The sequence below is a fragment of the Pelophylax lessonae genome (assembly GCF_965119305.1).
Source record: "Pelophylax lessonae genome assembly, chromosome: 12".
Taxonomy (NCBI): domain Eukaryota; kingdom Metazoa; phylum Chordata; class Amphibia; order Anura; family Ranidae; genus Pelophylax; species Pelophylax lessonae.
The window spans coordinates 116,269,775-116,287,537 of record NC_138779.1 but is presented as its reverse complement, the minus strand read 5'-3'; the positions used below and the strand labels follow the sequence as shown (position 1 = coordinate 116,287,537).

The 17,763-nt window shown below is 42.9% G+C and overlaps 1 protein-coding gene across 2 annotated transcripts in view; it reads left to right on the top strand.

Moving 5' to 3' along the window:
- Positions 1-17,763, top strand: part of LOC309568522 (C-Jun-amino-terminal kinase-interacting protein 4-like) — a 203,620-nt gene that overhangs the window by 165,967 nt on the left and 19,890 nt on the right. For both annotated transcript variants that reach the window (XM_082274207.1, XM_082274206.1), the window contains 5 exons: positions 5,574-5,673; positions 8,697-8,777; positions 10,965-11,032; positions 13,882-14,030; positions 14,142-14,313. In XM_082274207.1, the coding sequence (XP_082130333.1) occupies positions 5,574-5,673; positions 8,697-8,777; positions 10,965-11,032; positions 13,882-14,030; positions 14,142-14,313 (570 nt within the window). The remainder of the gene's footprint in view (positions 1-5,573; positions 5,674-8,696; positions 8,778-10,964; positions 11,033-13,881; positions 14,031-14,141; positions 14,314-17,763) is intronic.

Here is a 17,763-nt window from a genome sequence, read left to right as displayed (position 1 = left end):
TGGGAAGGTCTTGTACTGATGGAGTCTCTGGAGCATGTTTAGACACCTGACCCCCCTCTCAGAATCTGCAGGTCCGTTGGGGTCCTAGCCATTTATTGATGCACTGACGGCGGTCCTGGAGTCCTTTGTTTCCTGGGTGGAGGTGGCTTTTGGGTGGCGGGCTAGCAAAAAGCGCCCCCCGCCTTACCCTGCCTCATCTGTCTCATCAGATCCGGAATCTGGCTTGGTTGCCACAGACCCTGCAAGGTCTGCAGCCGGGCTCCCTGATTTATCAGATAGTGAGGATGATTCCTCAACGCCTGTAGCTACACACGAGAAGACGCTAGTTGATGCACTGATTGTATCTGTGCACAAAACTTAAAAAATGGAGGATGCAGCTGAAGCTGCAGCGGAGGTGCTGGTCCCCTTTGGCACTCACAAGCCGTCTCACGCCGCAAAAGTGTTTCCTTATCCCTCCTATTTTTACAGGTTGGTTGCAAAAGAGCGGAAGCCTCCTCAACATCCCTTTTGTGGTTCATTAATGCTTTGCGGTAAGGTACCTCTTTGAGGAGTTCCTCCTCAAGAAGTGGACTGTTCCACCAGTTTCTAGGTTGAACAAGGTTACCATGATTGTGGTAGAGGAATCTCCAAGGTATGTCCGATCCTGGATCTCAAGGCCCTGAACTGCTTTGTGCGGGTACAGAAGTTCGGAATGGAGTCCATTCTCATGGTGGTGGCATTCCTACATCAGGGGCATTTTCTTGCCTCTATCAACACCAAGGATACTTACCGACACATTCCAATATGTGCACGACACCTGCGCTTCCTCTGTTTTGCTGTAGGAGAAAAGCATTATACATTGTGGCGTTACTGGGTCTTCACAAAAGTCTTGGCCCCGGTTCTAGCATTGCTACTTCAGCGGGGGATTGCGGTACTGGGCTATCTGGATGACCTCCTCTTGCGAGTAGAATCCTCTGCTGCCTTGAGGTGGCTTATGTCAATCACCAGGGCGGAACGAAGAGTTTGTTGGCAGCCCTTGAAGCAGTCGGAATTCTCCGGTGGGCAATACGCTTCGTTCCACCCCTCTCCACCGTACACATTCCAAGAGTAGAAAACTGGCAGGCGGACTATCTCTGTCAGCAGGCTTTGGACCAAGGGGAGTGGTCCCTTCACCGGGATGTGTTTTCATCAGATATGTCTCCCTTGGGGCACCCCCGATGTGGACCTGTTGGCGTCCTAACTCAACAGAAAGGTACTGAAGTTTATTTGCAATGTCATGAGATCCTCTGGCAGACGCTTGAGACACTCTGGTGGCCCCGTTGGGCCATTATCGTCCTATTTACGCTTTCATACGTGGAAAGCGTACATTTTGTGGTGTGAGCCGATTGGAGTTCACCCTCGTTCTTTTTCGGTGGCTCTGATTCATTTTTTTTTTCAACGAAGTGTTGAGCAGAAATTGGCCTTGAGTATTATCAAGGGTCAGGTGTCAGCCTTGGCGGTCCTTTTTCAGCAACCCCTGGCCACGCACTCCCTGGTGCATACTTTTAATCAAGGGGTTCAACATCTGACTCCACTGGTGCGGTCTCCTCTGCCGCCTTGGGATCGGAACTTGGTGCTTTCAATTCTCCAGAAGCCTCTCTTTGGAAATATTTGGGAGCTTCCCCTGCTTACGCTGTCCCAGAAGGTGGCCTTTTAGGTGGCTATCACTTTTGTTCGCAGTGTGTCGGAGCTGGCGGCGTTATCTTGTCGTATCCCCTATTTGGTGGTCCACAAAGATAAGGTGATTCTTCGCCCATGTCTGTCGTTCCTTCCTACGGTAGTCTCTGATTTCCATTTGAATGAACATTGTGTTGCCTTCCCTGTGTCCCAGGCTCAAGCATCCTAAGGAATTTTCTTTGCATGCCTTGGATGTGGTTCAGGGCGATTCAGGTGTATTTGGCAGTCACTGAGTCTTTTCAGAGGTCAGACTCACTGTTTGTTATCATGGATGTGCCACGAAAAGGGCTGTCTGCTTCTCTGCAACCATTTCCACATGGATCAGACAGACGGTGACTCAGGCCTATTCTGTCAGGAGTCAGGTTCCTCCTTTCCCTTTCATGGCACACTCTACTTGGGGCACTTAGTGCTTCTTGGGCCTTCCGTCATCAAGCGTCAGGTTTGCAAGGTGGCCACTTAGTCGTCGGTGCACACTTTCACAAAAAGGGTTGTAAAAATAAAAAATTTAAATACGGTTGCATCAGCATGCATACCCTTAAACTAATACTTTGTTGAATCACCTTTTGATTTTATTACAGCACTCGGTCTTTTTGGGTATGAGTCTATCAGCATGGCACATCTTTACTTGGCAATATTTGGCCACTTTTCTTTGCAAAAAACGCTCCAAATCTGTCAGATTGCGGGGGCATCACCTGTGCACAGCTCTCTTCAGATCACCCCACAGATTTTCATTTGGATTCAGGTCTGGGCTCTCGCTGGGCCATTCCAAATCTTTTATTTTTTTATGTTGAAGCCATTCCTTTGGTTGATTTGGATTCATGCTGAAAGATGACGTTCCTCTTCATGTTCAGCTTTCTAGCAGAAGCCTGAAGGTTTTGTGCTAATATTGACTGGTATTTGGAACTGTTAATAATTCCCTCTACCATGACTAAGGCCCCTGTTCCAGCTGAAAAAAAAACAGTTCCAAAGCATGATGCGGCCACCACCATGCTTTACTGCTGTGGTTATGGTGTTATTTTGGTGATGTGCAGTGTTGTTTTTGCGCCAAACATACCTTTTGGAATTATGGTCAAAAAGTTCAACCTTGGTTTCGTCAGGCCTTAACACATTTTCCCACATGCTTTTGGGAGACTTCAGATGTGTTTTTTGCAAAATATGGCCGGGCTTGGATGTTTTTCTTCATAAAAAAAGGCTTCCGTCTTGCCACTCTACCCCATAGCTCAGACATATGAAGAATATGGGAGATTGTTGTCACATGTACCACACACCCAGTACTTGCCTGATATTCCTGTAGATCCTTTAATGTTGCTGTAGGCCTCTTGACAGCCTCCCTGACCAGTTTTCCTCTCGTCTTTTCATCAATTTTGGAGGGACGCCCAGTTCTTGGTAATATTACCGTTGTGCCATATTTTCTCCACTTGATGACTGTCTTCACTGTGTTCCATGGCATATCTAATGCCTTGGAAATTCTTTTGTACCCTTCTCCTGACTGATACCTTTTAACAATGAGATCCCTCTGATGCTTTGGAAGCTCGCTGCGGACCATGGAATTTGCTGTAGGATGCGACTAAGAAAATGTCAGGAAAGACTTACTAAAACAGCTGAACTTTATTTGGGGTTAATCAGAGGCCCTTTAAATGATGGCAGGGGTGTATTGACTCCTATTTAACATGAGTTTGAATGTGATTGCTTAATTCTTAACACCGCTGCATCCCCAGTTATAAGAGGGGGTGTACACTTATGCAACCACATTATTTTATTTTTTTATTTCTACTATCCCTCTCCCCCTAATAGATTTCAGTCTGTTTTTTTATTTGAGGTGTACAGTTTATAGGTCACATTAAAAGTGGAAATGTTTCTGAAATGATTCATCTTTGTCTCATTTTTTACATCACAGGAACCTGACATTTTAACAGGGTTGTTAAGACTTTTTATATCCAGTGTGTGTGCGTGCACGTATATATATATATATACAGTGGGTACAGAAAGTATTCAGACCCCCTTAAATTTTTCACTCTTTGTTATATTGCAGCCATTTGCTAAAATCATTTAAGTTCATTCTTCTTCCTCATGAATGTACACATAGCACCCCATACTGACAGAAAAACACAGAATTGTTCACATTGTTGCAGATTTATTAAAAAAGAAAAACTGAAATATCACATGGTCCTAAGTATTCAGATCCTTTGCTGTGACACTCATATATTTAACTCAGGTGCTTTCCATTTCTTCTGATCATCCTTGAGATGGTTCTACACCTTCATTTGAGTCCAGCTGTGTTTGATTATACTGATTGGACTTGATTAGGAAAGCCACACACCTGTCTATATAAGACCTTCCAGATCACAATGCATGTCAGAGCAAATGAGAATCATGAGGTCAAAGGAACTGCCTGAAGAGCTCAGAGACAGAATTGTGGCAAGGCACAGATCTGGCCAAGGTTACAAAAAGATTTCTGCTGCACTTCCTGCAGGTTCCTAAGAGCACAGTGGCCTCCATAATCCTCAAATGGAAGACGTTTGGGACGACCAGAACCCTTCCTAGAGCTGGCCGTCCGGTCAAACTGAGCTATCGGGGGAGAAGAGCCTTGGTGAGAGAGGTAAAGAAGAACCCAAAGATCACTGTGGCTGAGCTCCAGAGATGCAGTCAGGAGATGGGAGAAAGTTGTAGAAAGTCAACCATCACTGCAGCCCTCCACCAGTCGGGGCTTTATGGCAGAGTGGCCCGACGGAAGCCTCTCCTCAGTGTAAGACACATGAAAGCCCGCATGGAGTTTGCTAAAAAACACCTGAAGGACTCCAAGATGGTGAGAAATAAGATTCTCTGGTCTGATGAGACCAAAATAGAACTTTTTGGCCTTAATTCTAAGCGGTATGTGTGGAGAAAACCAGGCACTGCTCATCACCTGTCCAATACAGTCCCAACAGTGAAGCATGGTGGTGGCAGCATCATGCTGTGGGGGTGTTTTTCAGCTGCAGGGACAGGACGACTGGTTGCAATCGAGGGAAAGATGAATGCGGCCAAGTACAGGGATATCCTGGACAAAAACCTTCTCCAGAGTGCTCTGGACCTCAGACTGGGCCGAAGGTTTACCTTCCAACAAGACAATGACCCTAAACACACAGCTAAAATAACGAAGGAGTGGCTTCACAACAACTCCGTGACTGTTCCTGAATGGCCCAGCCAGAGCCCTGACTTAAACCCAATTGAGCATCTCTGGAGAGACCTAAAAATGTCTGTCCACCAACGTTTACCATCCAACCTGACAGAACTGGAGAGGATCTGCAAGGAGGAATGGCAGAGGATCCCCAAATCCAGGTGTGAAAGACTTGTTGCATCTTTCCCAAAAAGACTCCTGGCTGTATTAGATCAAAAGGGGGCTTCTACTAAATACTGAGCAAAGGGTCTGAATACTTAGGACCATGTGATATTTCAGTTTTTCTTTTTTAATAAATCTGCAACAATTCTGTGTTTTTCTGTCAGTATGGGGTGCTATGTGTACATTCATGAGGAAGAAGAATGAACTTAAATGATTTTAGCAAATGGCTGCAATATAACAAAGAGTGAAAAATTTAAGGGGGTCTGAATACTTTCTGTACCCACTGTGTATATATATATATATATATATATATATATATATATCTATATCTATATCGATATATATATATATATATATATAGATAGATAGATAGATAGATAGATAGATAGATAGATAGATAGATATATATATATATAATTTCTTTTTCTCTATTGGTTTTCCTGTATGGAATCTTTTTTCAGCCAAGACTAACTGTGTAAGAATGATCATACCTATGTTAAGATCAGGTACTTGCATGCTGTATAGGTGACTGTGGCTTACCCTTTCATTTTCTGTGCAGCCTACAGGTTGGAATGTTTAAAAGAGACTGAAGCATGTGAAGAAGAGGGTAAGGACCATGTCAGAGGTGCCACCATCTGGTTAGGGACACAAGAAGGGAGGTAAGGCCTTTCTAATACAAAAGCTGATGGGAGTTTATCAAAATCATTTTACACCTGTTTTGTCTAAAAACCTTTTTAACAATCCTGCTGACAACTGTATGTGCCAATGATAGTCATATTCTTAGATCTAAGAATAGGAGCTCAGTTTGTTTCATATATTGAAGATGGTCCAAATCTAAAGCGTCGATGGTCATCATAGAAACCAACCAAATGTTTTTAAGTTTTCTAAGTAGCACTTCATAAATGAACTTTATTGCTGTGGACCACACATTTTTCTTTTAGATGCCTTTGAAATGTAAAGCCCTGTAGTTTGTGAAAATGGCAACTTTAGTCAGGAAATGATGTCCTGATAAATCACTTCACGTTGGCCCCTTTTGCAGATAGCTATTTTTTTCCTTTTTTTTTTTTTAAACCATACATTTCTATTAGTTTAGTATTTGCGCAGCAGTCTTATTAAAGTGGAGTTCCACCCATTTTTGGAACTTTAGATCTTGGTGATCCCCTTTAAAATGGCTTTTACCAATGGAAACTTTTTTTTTTTTTTTTTGCTAGTAAATACCTTAATTTTGGCTTTATTCCTCCTCTCCTCACTTCCTGGTCCGATCGGCGATGACGTCATTCGGCGATCCGCAGTGTCTGCTGGGATGTATTCTACTTGCAGTAGCTGTATCTGTACTGAGCCGTGCCTGCCCCGCCTCCGCCCCGCCTCCTCTCATTGAATTGCATTGTATGAATGTATTAAGGCTGTTCTCTGCCCAGCCTCCGCCCCGCCTCCTCTCATTGAGTTGTATTGAGAGGAGGCGGGGCGGAGGCTGGGCAGAGAACAGCCTTAATACATTCATACAATGCAATTCAATGAGAGGAGGCGGGGCGGAGGCGGGGCAGGCACGGCTCAGTACAGATACAGCTACTGCAAGTAGAATACATCCCAGCAGACACTGCGGATCGCCGAATGACGTCATCGCCGATCGGACCAGGAAGTGAGGAGAGGAGGAATAAAGCCAAAATTAAGGTATTTACTAGCAAAAAAAAAAGTTTCCATTGGTAAAAGCCGTTTTAAAGGGGATTACAAAGATCTATGTATTCCAACCTATTAAAAATGGGTGGAACTCCGCTTTAACACAGTTTTTTGGGGAAAAAAAAAATTGTTTTTAATTAAAAAATAAGAAAACAGTAAAGTTAATTAACCAATTAACCAATTTTTTAAAATTGATACCGAACATGTCATACTTCAAATGCTCTTGGAATGGCGACAAACTTTGGTACTTAAAAATCTCCATAGATGACGCTTTACAAAATTTCTACAGGTTACCAATTTAGAATTACTGAGGAGGCCTTGTGCTAGAAATATTGCTCTTGCTCTAACGATCGTGGCGATATCTCACATGTGTGGTTTGAACACAATTTACATATGTGGGCGTGACTTGCTTATGCACGCGAGCTCAGAGGGACGGGGCGCTTTAATTTTTTTTTTTTCTTATTTATTTTACTTTTGTCCCTTTTTTTTTTTGATCACTTTTATTCCTATTACAAGGAATGTAAACATCTCTTAATAGAGATACAGGTCCTCTTTAATGTGAGATCTGGGGTCAAAAAGACCTCAGATCTCACATCTATACTTAAAAGCAATACAAAAAAAAAAAAAAAAAAAAGAATTTGGTCCTTTAAGGCCTTTGGGTGGAAGCGACATCTGATGTCGCTCCGGTCCTCCAAGGACATAGAGTCGAGTGGGAGCCAGGATCGGCTAGTTTTAAACGACTTAGAAGCGGCGGGAAGGGGGTGGGCACCTCTCCCGCTGACCATAAAAAGTTATCCCACGTCAAATCTGCAGCTGGGACCACTTTTATGTGAAAGAGGACCGCCGGCCATAACTTCGGTATTTAATGCCAAAGTAGCGACGTAAATACACGGTCGGCGGTCCAGAAGTGGCTAGAGAGCAATCAGCTGACCGCCTAAAGATTTAGGTCCTCACGTGCGATACCGCGGCTCTGGCCATTCAGATGGCCGCAGGACGCAAACCCGGAAGGAAGGCGGATGACCGCGTTGGGCGTGTGCGGGTGCCACTGCAGGGCCTTCGTTCTAAGGTTCGTCCTATTTCATAATGAGCTAGTATGCAATGCATAATAGCTCATTATGCCTTTGTCTTTCAGGTTTGTATTTTTTTATTTATTTTTTTTGGAGGTTTACAACCTCTTTAATGGAAGCACTGACAAGCATTCAAATCCCTCTGCACTCTATCCAAAACTAAAAAAAAATGTCTTATTTTATTTACCTGCTATTCTCCCCTTTCTTGGCAGTGACAGTTCTGTGATCTGAGCACTGTCAGCTACTTGTACCCTTCTTCTCTAGCTGAGCCAAGTCATAAAGTTAAGGCTGGAAATGTACACATGTTAATTACAGAAAGTGAGATATAGTTTTTGAGACTAAAGAAAGAAGGAGAGTTTTCAATAAGGAAGTGACTGCTCTAGGCTTCAACAAAATGGCAGCCTCCTGTAAGAAGGAACAGGAGAAATGCTGGAGGCAATTTACAGCACATGCTTATTTTGGTAGCATAGTTATTCATGTGGAATGTATGTTATTTTATTAAAGAACAATGATTGTTATTAAACAAATATGGGTAAAGTTCCACAAAGTAGAATTTCTGCAGTTTCACTGCCCAAATTTTAACCATTACTGGTTTATATTTGAATTAAGCTGACCTAAAATTCATCGATATTGTTAATGCTTATTAAAAGTTCCATCAGAAATCACCTCTGTATACCGTACTTTGTCAGCGTTATAAATATATTTAAAGACCAGTATCCCCTTTTCTAATAACTTTTTGGCACGTAAACCGCTACCATATATATATTTAATTTGTGTTTTTTAGGTTTTTTTTGCCTGGGGTTCATCATAAAATTCATTTTTTTTATAAAGTATTTTTACAAGGTGATTAGTTTGAAATAGCATGCAGGCAATTTAAAATTCCTATTTTTTTTTTTTGTTTCTTCTAACAGTAACCATTTTTATTTTATTTACTTTAGTTTATTTATTCATTCTGCTGTATCGGATTGGAGGACCTGCCTACAAAAAGTTCAACTTAAAGATGCCATACACAGTATTGTGTAAGTTGTTATTCACCATATAACCCACCCAGTCCCCCTGTCACAATACAAAGGCACCGCAGGGAAAATCCCCACACTAACATCACTTGTGTTAGTATGGCCATCTCGCCATTTTTTTTTGTTTTTTTTTTTTTCGTTCAGCCCTCTGGGTGTGTGTACTCAGCTTTAAAGTGGTATTAAATCCAAAAACAAAAATTGATTAAATTGCAGCTTTCCAATTCTTAAATGTGGTTGCGGCATTAGTTATCTTTTTTGTTTCTTTCCTTTATTTTCACCTGGCTATCTGGCTAATAAGTTGGTTATTTTTCAACTTACTGTAACAGACCAAGCTGTCCAGACAAAGCAGCAATGACAGAGTTGAGACAAACCACCTAACATTGACAGGGGTACTTATAATGATCAGCTTTCATTTATTTATGTATAACCTTTATCTCAAAAGAAAAAAAAACTGATTGTTATAACTACTTATATAGTTTTAGCTGGAGTTCAGCTTCAATTTGTTAGTTAAGTCCATTTAAATCTGCTAGTCTAACATTACCCTCCCCCAGACTGACATTACTGCTGTCTAAAGGTGTCTTCTTTACTACATCATCCAGAAAGCAGACATCCTAAGGCCCGTTTCACACAGGGCAGCCTCCTTCAATTGCATCCACTTGCTCAGCAGGGGATCTGTCTGCTGATTCCCCGCTGAGCAGGCGGATGACAGGTCCATGTCTGCTCCGCTATGCAGAGTGGACACGGACACAGCCCGCTATTCTCTATTGGGTGGCTGGATGGAAACAGACCACCTGTTCTTTTCAATCTGACTGTCATCTTATCCGATCCACTTGACCAGTGATGGCGAACCTTGGAACTCCAGATGTTTTGGAACTACATTTCCCATGATGCTTATGCAGTGTAGTTGAACATAATGGGAAATGTAGTTCCAAAACATCTGGGGTGCCAAGGTTCGCCATCACTGCACTAGGCGGATGGGGAACAGATCTCCATCCGTCTGTGTTTGGCGGACCGGGTGCTGGCGGGTGACAGCGGACACATGTCTGTATATGTCCACCTTCCCATAGAGAACAATGGGTAGTCCTATCCGGTCCCCCTGTAAAACAGACAGGCGTACCCGATCAGTATGCTTGTGTCAGAGGGGTCTTAGACAGAAAGTGTGTTACTGGCTGGATCACCAGGTGAATAATAGAAAAAATCTTAAAGCGGAGTTCCGGCCTCAAAATTGACTTTACACCATCCGCTTGCTGTAAGGTAGCTGAAAAAGAATTGGATAATTGAAAATTTTTTGTTGATTTACTTACCTTGTTATTAAAGAAAATATACTTACCTTCCTTCCTCTTCCTCCCTCTTCGGCCGAGGCCCACGCCGTCACTTCCTGCTTGCATTAACTCCTGGGAGCCGGATGTCATCGCTTCCAGGAGTCAATGTGCCTGAATTGGCCCTGCTCGTCACTTCCGGTGCAGGCGCGTTATTCCCTGCTGTACAGCTTCTGGGCATGCCCAGAAGCTGTGCAGGGATGACGCGCCTTCCCCGGAAGTGACGAGCAGGGCATTCTGGGACTCCGACGTCACTGAAGAGGACGCTCTGGCTTCAGCTGCCCACATCCGAGATGGCAGCGCTGGACAAGAAATTTTCAAGGTAAGTATTTCTTCTAAAAGGTACATGAAACAGGGGACAGTTCAGAGGCTATTGTTGCTGAAATGCACTAGCCCTGACTGTCCCGGGGGTATTTTTATCTAAAAAATGTTTTTGAGGCCGGAACTCCGCTTTAAAAATAACTAATGCAGCCACTACATCTAAGGATTTTTAAGCTGCAATATATTACATTTTTGCTTTTGGATTTAGTACCGCTTAGTTGTTGGTCTGTCCTGATTGTGAATTTGAGAATGATGAGACCACCCTGTGCTTTTCTACTTATTTTTGGGAATCCTATACCTCAATATCCTTACAGGTTTCTAACAAGTATAGTTCAGAGTCTGCAGGGTGCCTCATTCACATTATTGCCTGAGAAAGTTGTACAAATGGTGTCTAAATTCACATATCAACTAACATTTCTGTTGGTGCTGGTAGATTAATCAAGAACTATTATACAGTACACTAAAATTCTAAATACTCTTTTTTGCTCTCTCTCTCTTATCCCAATTTGCTTCTTAACCACTGACTAATTGTCTTTTGTCTATATGACAGACATACGGGTGACCGTGTAGTGGCAACTTTGGGTGACGGCACACTTGCAATATTTAGTAGGAATGCAGGTAAGTTCTAGAGTGCGAATTACCTTTTGGTTGTTATATTCCTTTGATATTCTATGTGTAGAGTATCACCTTTACGGGAAACCACAAAAAACACATGCAATAATACAATGGTCTTGAGACATAAGAGTCTAAGGAAAGCAGAGTCAGGTTGCTTTAGGTGTTAAGAATACTCTTTCCCTGATATGGCATTATGTGACAAGCAGAAAAGCAAAAGGTGGCTTTGTCTGCAAGAAGTCACGGTATAAGGTCAGTTATAAATATAAAATCTATTTGGCAACACGACTCAACAAGGATTCAATCTTCGGGTCTAGTCTGGTCATATGGCAACCTTGCAACAGTTTAGTATTGCTCAGAGGATAACAAAACGCCAGACTGCAATCAGTTACACACAAAAAAACTGGTCTGAAAGTTTTACAACCATGTTCACCTGAACCTATTGCAAATGACATGGGACTTGACCTACCTTGCTTTTCTGGTTAATTGCCATATAAGATCACCATAAACGCATTGGCTTAGAAAATAGGAAGTGCCTAGTTTGTACAGAGAATCAGACCAATACAATTATACATATATACCTTAGTGTCGGTAAACTCCGTGCCAATAGTTTCTGTCATACTGAAATCATTCACTGTAACCATCAATCATTCATCCACATTGCAATATTATGTCCAAATACACTATATCACCAAAAGTATTGGGACACCCGCCTTTACACGCACATGAAATTTCATGGCATCCCAGTCTTAGTCCGTAGGGTTCAGTATTGAGTTGGCCCACCCTTTGCAGCTATAACAGCTTCAACTCTTCTGGGAAGGCTGTCCACAATGTTTAGGAGTGTGTCTATGGAAATGTTTGATTATTCTTTCAGAAGTGCATTTAGCTGCAAAGGGTGGGCCAACTCAATAATGAACCCTACAGACTAAGACTGGGATGCCATTAAAGCAGTTACCCCGCTTGGTGATTTTTACCTACAGGTAAGCCTATATAATGCACGGTTTAGGAGATATTCACCCTGCATGCAGCCGCTGACATCAGCGGCGCATGCGCTCTGAAGGGCTGGCGTATCATGCCGGAGCGGAGGGCTCCCACGGGAGTGGTGTCACCGCAGGACCGGCCACTCACAGTGCTGGAGCCTTCAGAAATGCAGAGGGAACATGTCAGCTCCCTCAGCGGTGACCGGGCACTCCTGCGGGGGCTTCATTCTAAGGGTAGTGTTTCTTAATGTGCTAGTATGCGATGCATACTAGCACTATATTCTATTGTCTTGAAGGTGTTTTTTTTTATTATTCAGCAGTTTACTACCGCTTTAAAGTTCATGTGCGTGTAAAGGCAGGCGTCCCAATACTTTTGTTAACATAATGTACCTTATTTTCATTGTCTTATACCACAGTCATTTGACATTTTTGATATTTGCTTCTCACTGCACTGTGAGATCAATGGACAGAGCGAGCATGACACCTCTGACACAGCTTGTAGACGTCACTGCAGGAAGCCTACTTTGTGTTAAAAAAAAAAAAAAAATTCTAATTTAAAAGTAAATGAATAAGCAACCATGTCAAGGTCATTCTTTTGTTTTATCATTAAACATTGTATTCAAATTGTACAAATAGATATGCTCCTTAATTTAATTTGGCCATAGATCGATCCATGTGTAGCCACTGGCACTCTGAAGAAGGGAATTTGTCGATCTACTGATGCTAAACAGATCTGTTGGGAAAAAGCAGTTGCAGCCAATGACTGCAGTGCTGATCTGTGCTTTCTGACCATGATGGAGTTACCGTGCTGTCAGAATACAATAGCGCAGGGGGAAAGATTCCCCCACCCACCTTGATTATGTAGATGGGGGAATCGGTTCAGCTTTTTCCATTCAGCCCGCTGGCTGAATGAAAAGCATTGAGCCATGGGTGGCGAGCTTTAGAGCGAAGGTCCCTGGAAGAACTTCCCGGGAGCCACCCCACAAGCCTCTGCATAGTGTGCCATATAAGTGGGCAGGGGAGGAGATTCTGTCAGTCATCCTTGCTAGAGGCTCGTCTCAATCTGACACTGATTGTTAGGTGCAGCAGAGAGGAGGGGGTAGAGCTTCAAGCCAATGAAATGGGTCACGTGAGGTGGCTTCTGGAGCAGAAAGGAGGAAATGAACTTCTGAAGTGCAAGGATCTACCAGAACATGTGCTCTGAGAGTGGTAATGGAGGTTCAGAAGATTGCAGAATAGGTATGTCAGATGAAACAGCAGGATCAACAAGGTATTTATTACGATTTCAAACATGAATGATAGAAAGGTTATGAATCCAGGGAGAGACCATATTTTAACATGTACTGACATCAAAAACAATGTGGGCTTAAAGTGGTTGTAAACCCTCACATCTACCCTGTAATGTAAACAGCCTCAGATGGTACACATGGATTAAACAGATCCTCCTACATAAGTTTTACTTGTTTATCTGCATTCTTCTCCTCTATACACCCCTTCAAAAGGGCAGATCCTGTTAAAAATCTTCATCTAACAGGAGCACAGAGGAGAGGGCAGGGAGGCTGCAGTTAGTGTGTGAGAGCTGATTGGAGGAAAGGAACACATCCCCCTTCACACAGCAGAAGAACTGTGTTCTGAATAGACAAGTTCTGTGCTGAGCTCCTCCCCAACACAAATTTATCTCATGTGTTGGAGGAACGAAGCACCAGAAAGAAACACTTAGAGCTTTGGAGAGAGATAAGAAAAAAACTAAAGGTATACAGTATGTGCTTTGCTTAGATTCCATGGCTGAGGTTTACAGCCACCTAAATGTCACTTTAAATACTGCAGAGGTTATTGTTGACTATTTCAGCAGTAACAAGTAATGCATTTCATCAGCTAGGACCTGGGATTTGGACAATCCGAAAGTTGTAGACTTGGGTAGACCTCAGCAGTCCATTCGCTGTTCTGTGTCTGTACGAGGAGAGGTGTGGTGTGGCTACAGGAATCGGATATATGTCGTGGATCCACGCACCGCCAAAGTGAAGGTAATTTTTATTTTTTGTTGTGCACTGGTACAGTTAATGCTTTTAAAGGTGAAATATAACATCTATAATTTTCTTTATATACAGCATTTTTCTTGTGCTTGGTTCCTTTAGCAATGGTTTGAAGCGACTCCTCGTCCTGAAAGCCAAGTTCGGTATATTGCAGCTGCAGGGGATGGCGTGTGGGTGTCTGTACGGCTGGATTCCATTTTGCGTCTGTTCCATGCCCAGACAGGACAACCCTTACAGGAGCTGGAACTGGAGCCATTTATACAAAGAATGCTGGGTGAGGGAATGCTTACACACAATATTCATATTTGTAGTCAGCAAGGAAGTCTGAGCTACCTTGATATCACAAAGTTCTGCTAGTACTCATCTTGACATCTTTGGTTATAACTGAATCATGTATGGTGAATGCTCTTTAAAAGGTTTTGAAAACATTAAAGAATGATGCATCAGCCTTTCCTTAGTTAGTCTTAGGCTGCATTCACATGTCAGCGTATGGATCGCGTGCAGAATCGTCGCGATTCCGCCCGCGATCCGGAAATCATTGCAAATCGCGGGACGCCTGTGCGTTGCCCGTGATTTGCAATAGCACCCCAAACGCTGAGCGATGTTGCCGCGACTTCTGCCTGCCGAATCGCAGTAACATCGCGCAAAAAAAAATCGCGGGACGCAATACACTCCAAAGAAGCTCTTGTACTTTTTTGGGCGTAATGCGTCCTGCAATTTTTTTTTGCACGATGTTACCGCGATTCGGCAGGTGGAAATCACGGCAACATCGCTCAGCGTTTGGGATGCTATTGCAAACTAGGGGCAATGCACAGGCGTCCCGCGATTTGCAATGATTTCCGGATCGTGGGCGGAATTGCGGCGATTCTGCCCGCGATCCATGCGCTGACATGTGAATGCAGCCTTAAAGTATAACTAAAGACAAAATAGACTGGATTGGCTAGGGAGGCAGAGGGGACTTTCATTGTACTACATACAAAGGCTCATAGAAAAATGTATAAAACAGTATAAAGTTTATTAACTACAGTTTAAAATACAAAATTCCCCTAAATAGGGGCAAAAAAAGGGACAAATAAACGCAGTAGAAAGCAACATCAAACATAGAGCAGTATTTGAGGTTGTCAAAAAACAATTCATGCATATATATATATATATATATATATATATATATATATATACACAAGGCTATATATATGCATTAATTGTTTTATGACAACCTCAAATACTGCTCTATGTTTGATGTTGCTTTCTACTGCGTTTATTTGCGTTTATTTGTCCCTTTTTTTTGCCTCTATTTAGGGGAATTTTGTATTTTAAACTGTAGTTAATAAACTTTATACTGTTTTATTCATTTTTCTATGAGCCTTTGTATGTAGTACAATGAAAGTCCCCTCTGCCTCCCTAGCCAATCCAGTCTATTTTATATATGATTAATTGGGATGTAGGTACTTTATATATGTCTATACAATTGTAGCACAATTTTTTTTTTTTTCTTTAGTTTTGGATAGAGTGCAGGGAGATTAGAATGCTTGTCAGTTTGTATTGCTGTCTGTGCCCCTGTTAAGGAGATTCACCCTCTTAATTTTTCCTGTTTACCATTATCAGTGAAAATAAAAGAAAATCCCAAATTTTGTGTTGTCCCCAGAAAAATAATTGAGGGGAAATCTTCCAATGGGGACACAAGTTCAGGTGACATGGGGGTCCCCATGGAATTCCCTTAATTTGCAGGGATTTTCTCTCACTTCCTGTTGGGCTATGGGACAGGAAGTGAAGGGAAATCTCCGCAATGGGACACAGATGGTTATAAACCTCCCTTACTCTATCCAAAAAAAAAAAATTTGTTTCCTGCATGAGCTTTGCTCTGTTCAAAATCGGTCAAAAAAAGGGTTAAACTATCAGCCAGGGATCGACCGATTATCAGCAAAGCCAATATATCGAGGGCCGATATGCACTTTTCCCGATATATCGGAATCGGCCCCGGAGATTTTTTGGGAAAGTGCATGTACTGGAGTGATGCCTGCAGCTAGAGGCATCACCGCGGTACCGGTGTTCCGTGAGAATTACCTACCCGTGAGAAAAACCTACCCCTCGTCACTTCCGGTTCACAGCACTGTATGGAATGCAGCGGTTACATTAAAACAACTGTGCTGCAATACGAGTCATCTCCACTCCTGTCCCTGTCACTTCCCTGATCTCGGATAGTAAATAAAAAAGCGGCGGCGGGTGTATGAGAACATAAATCACGGAGCCGAGACCCGCTTTTATATTTACTAGCCAAGATCAGGGAAGTGCCAGGGACAGGAGCGGAGATGACTCATGTTGCAGCACAGCTGTTTTATGTAACCGCCGCGTGGGTAGGTTTTGTTCACGGTACACCGTGATATTTTGATACTAGTGCGCATGCGCACTAGTCAGCTCCTGAGTTGTTCCATTAGGTATCCGGGGCTGTGAGCATGCGCACTGCTGCGCTGCTCAGCTGTTCCTGGCCGGAAATGACGAGGGTAGGTTTTTCTCACGGGGTAGGTAATTCTCACGTTACACCGGCATCCATAGCCGACGGACGGCTGTCTTGTAATGACAACCAATGTGGCTGAGAATCCGCTCGGCTGTCATTACAAGGAGCAGGGGGGGATATCCGCGGCTCGCCCGGGTCTCCCGTCCCCCCGGGAGACCCGGGCAACCAGCCTGCACGGCCATCGAAGACCCGATCAAAGCCGCATTCAGCTCTGATGGGGTCTCCATGCAAAAACCTGGAAGTGATGTCATGAGTGACATCACTTCCAGGTATTGTCTGGTGCTAGATTAAAAAAAAACGACAGCATGCAAAACAGCCAAACTTGGCGTTTTGAATGCTTTTAAGTGCAGAGGAGGGGTTTGGGGTCTTTTAGACCCCCCCCAGATCCCTCCACAATAGTACCTGTCAAAAAATAAATAAAAAATGTACAAAAATATCGGCCAATAATGGCCGATACCCATATGCATTGGCCAAAACCGATATCGGTCGATCACTACTATCAGCCTAAAGTGGTATTAAAGGTTCACTTTTTTTTTTTTTTTTTGGTAAATAACAAACATGTTTTACTTACCTGCTCTGTGCAGTGGTTTTGGACAGAGCAGCCCCAATCTTCTGGCTCCTCCCCCTTGACCAGTGCCCCCAATAGCAAGCTGCTTGCTTTATGGGCACTGATGCCTGCCCGCTGCCATTAGACACATAGAGCCATGGCTTGGCCCCACCTGCCGCTAACTCCTCATTGGCTCACTGGCTTTGATTGACAGCAGTGGTAGCCAATATTTATAAAGCAGTGAGTGTTACTTTTGCCAAACATTTACTCATTGTGAAATCATTTCTTTCAAACTAAAACACATGCACAAGGAAAATGTACTTTCATTTAATGTCTGGTCAATGTCAGATTCTCGGCTTTATAAATATGCCCATTATATCAGGTTTAGGAAAAAGCCAAATCTCTCTTTGGAGTTTACAAATGATCTGTCTGTGTATGGCCAACCTAAGTAGAAAAAGTTATATGCTTTGGGCAGTGTTTCTGTTATTACAGAGCAGAAGAGCTGTAGTTTCTCTTGGCGAAAAGGTCATTTTATTACCATCTCTATGGGGGGAAAAGTCATACTCCTGTATTATATGATTTAGACACCAGGTGGTGCTGTTATTCTTGTAATCGGCTTAATATACTGTATATCTGTAAATAGAATTTGGAGCACTGCTCTC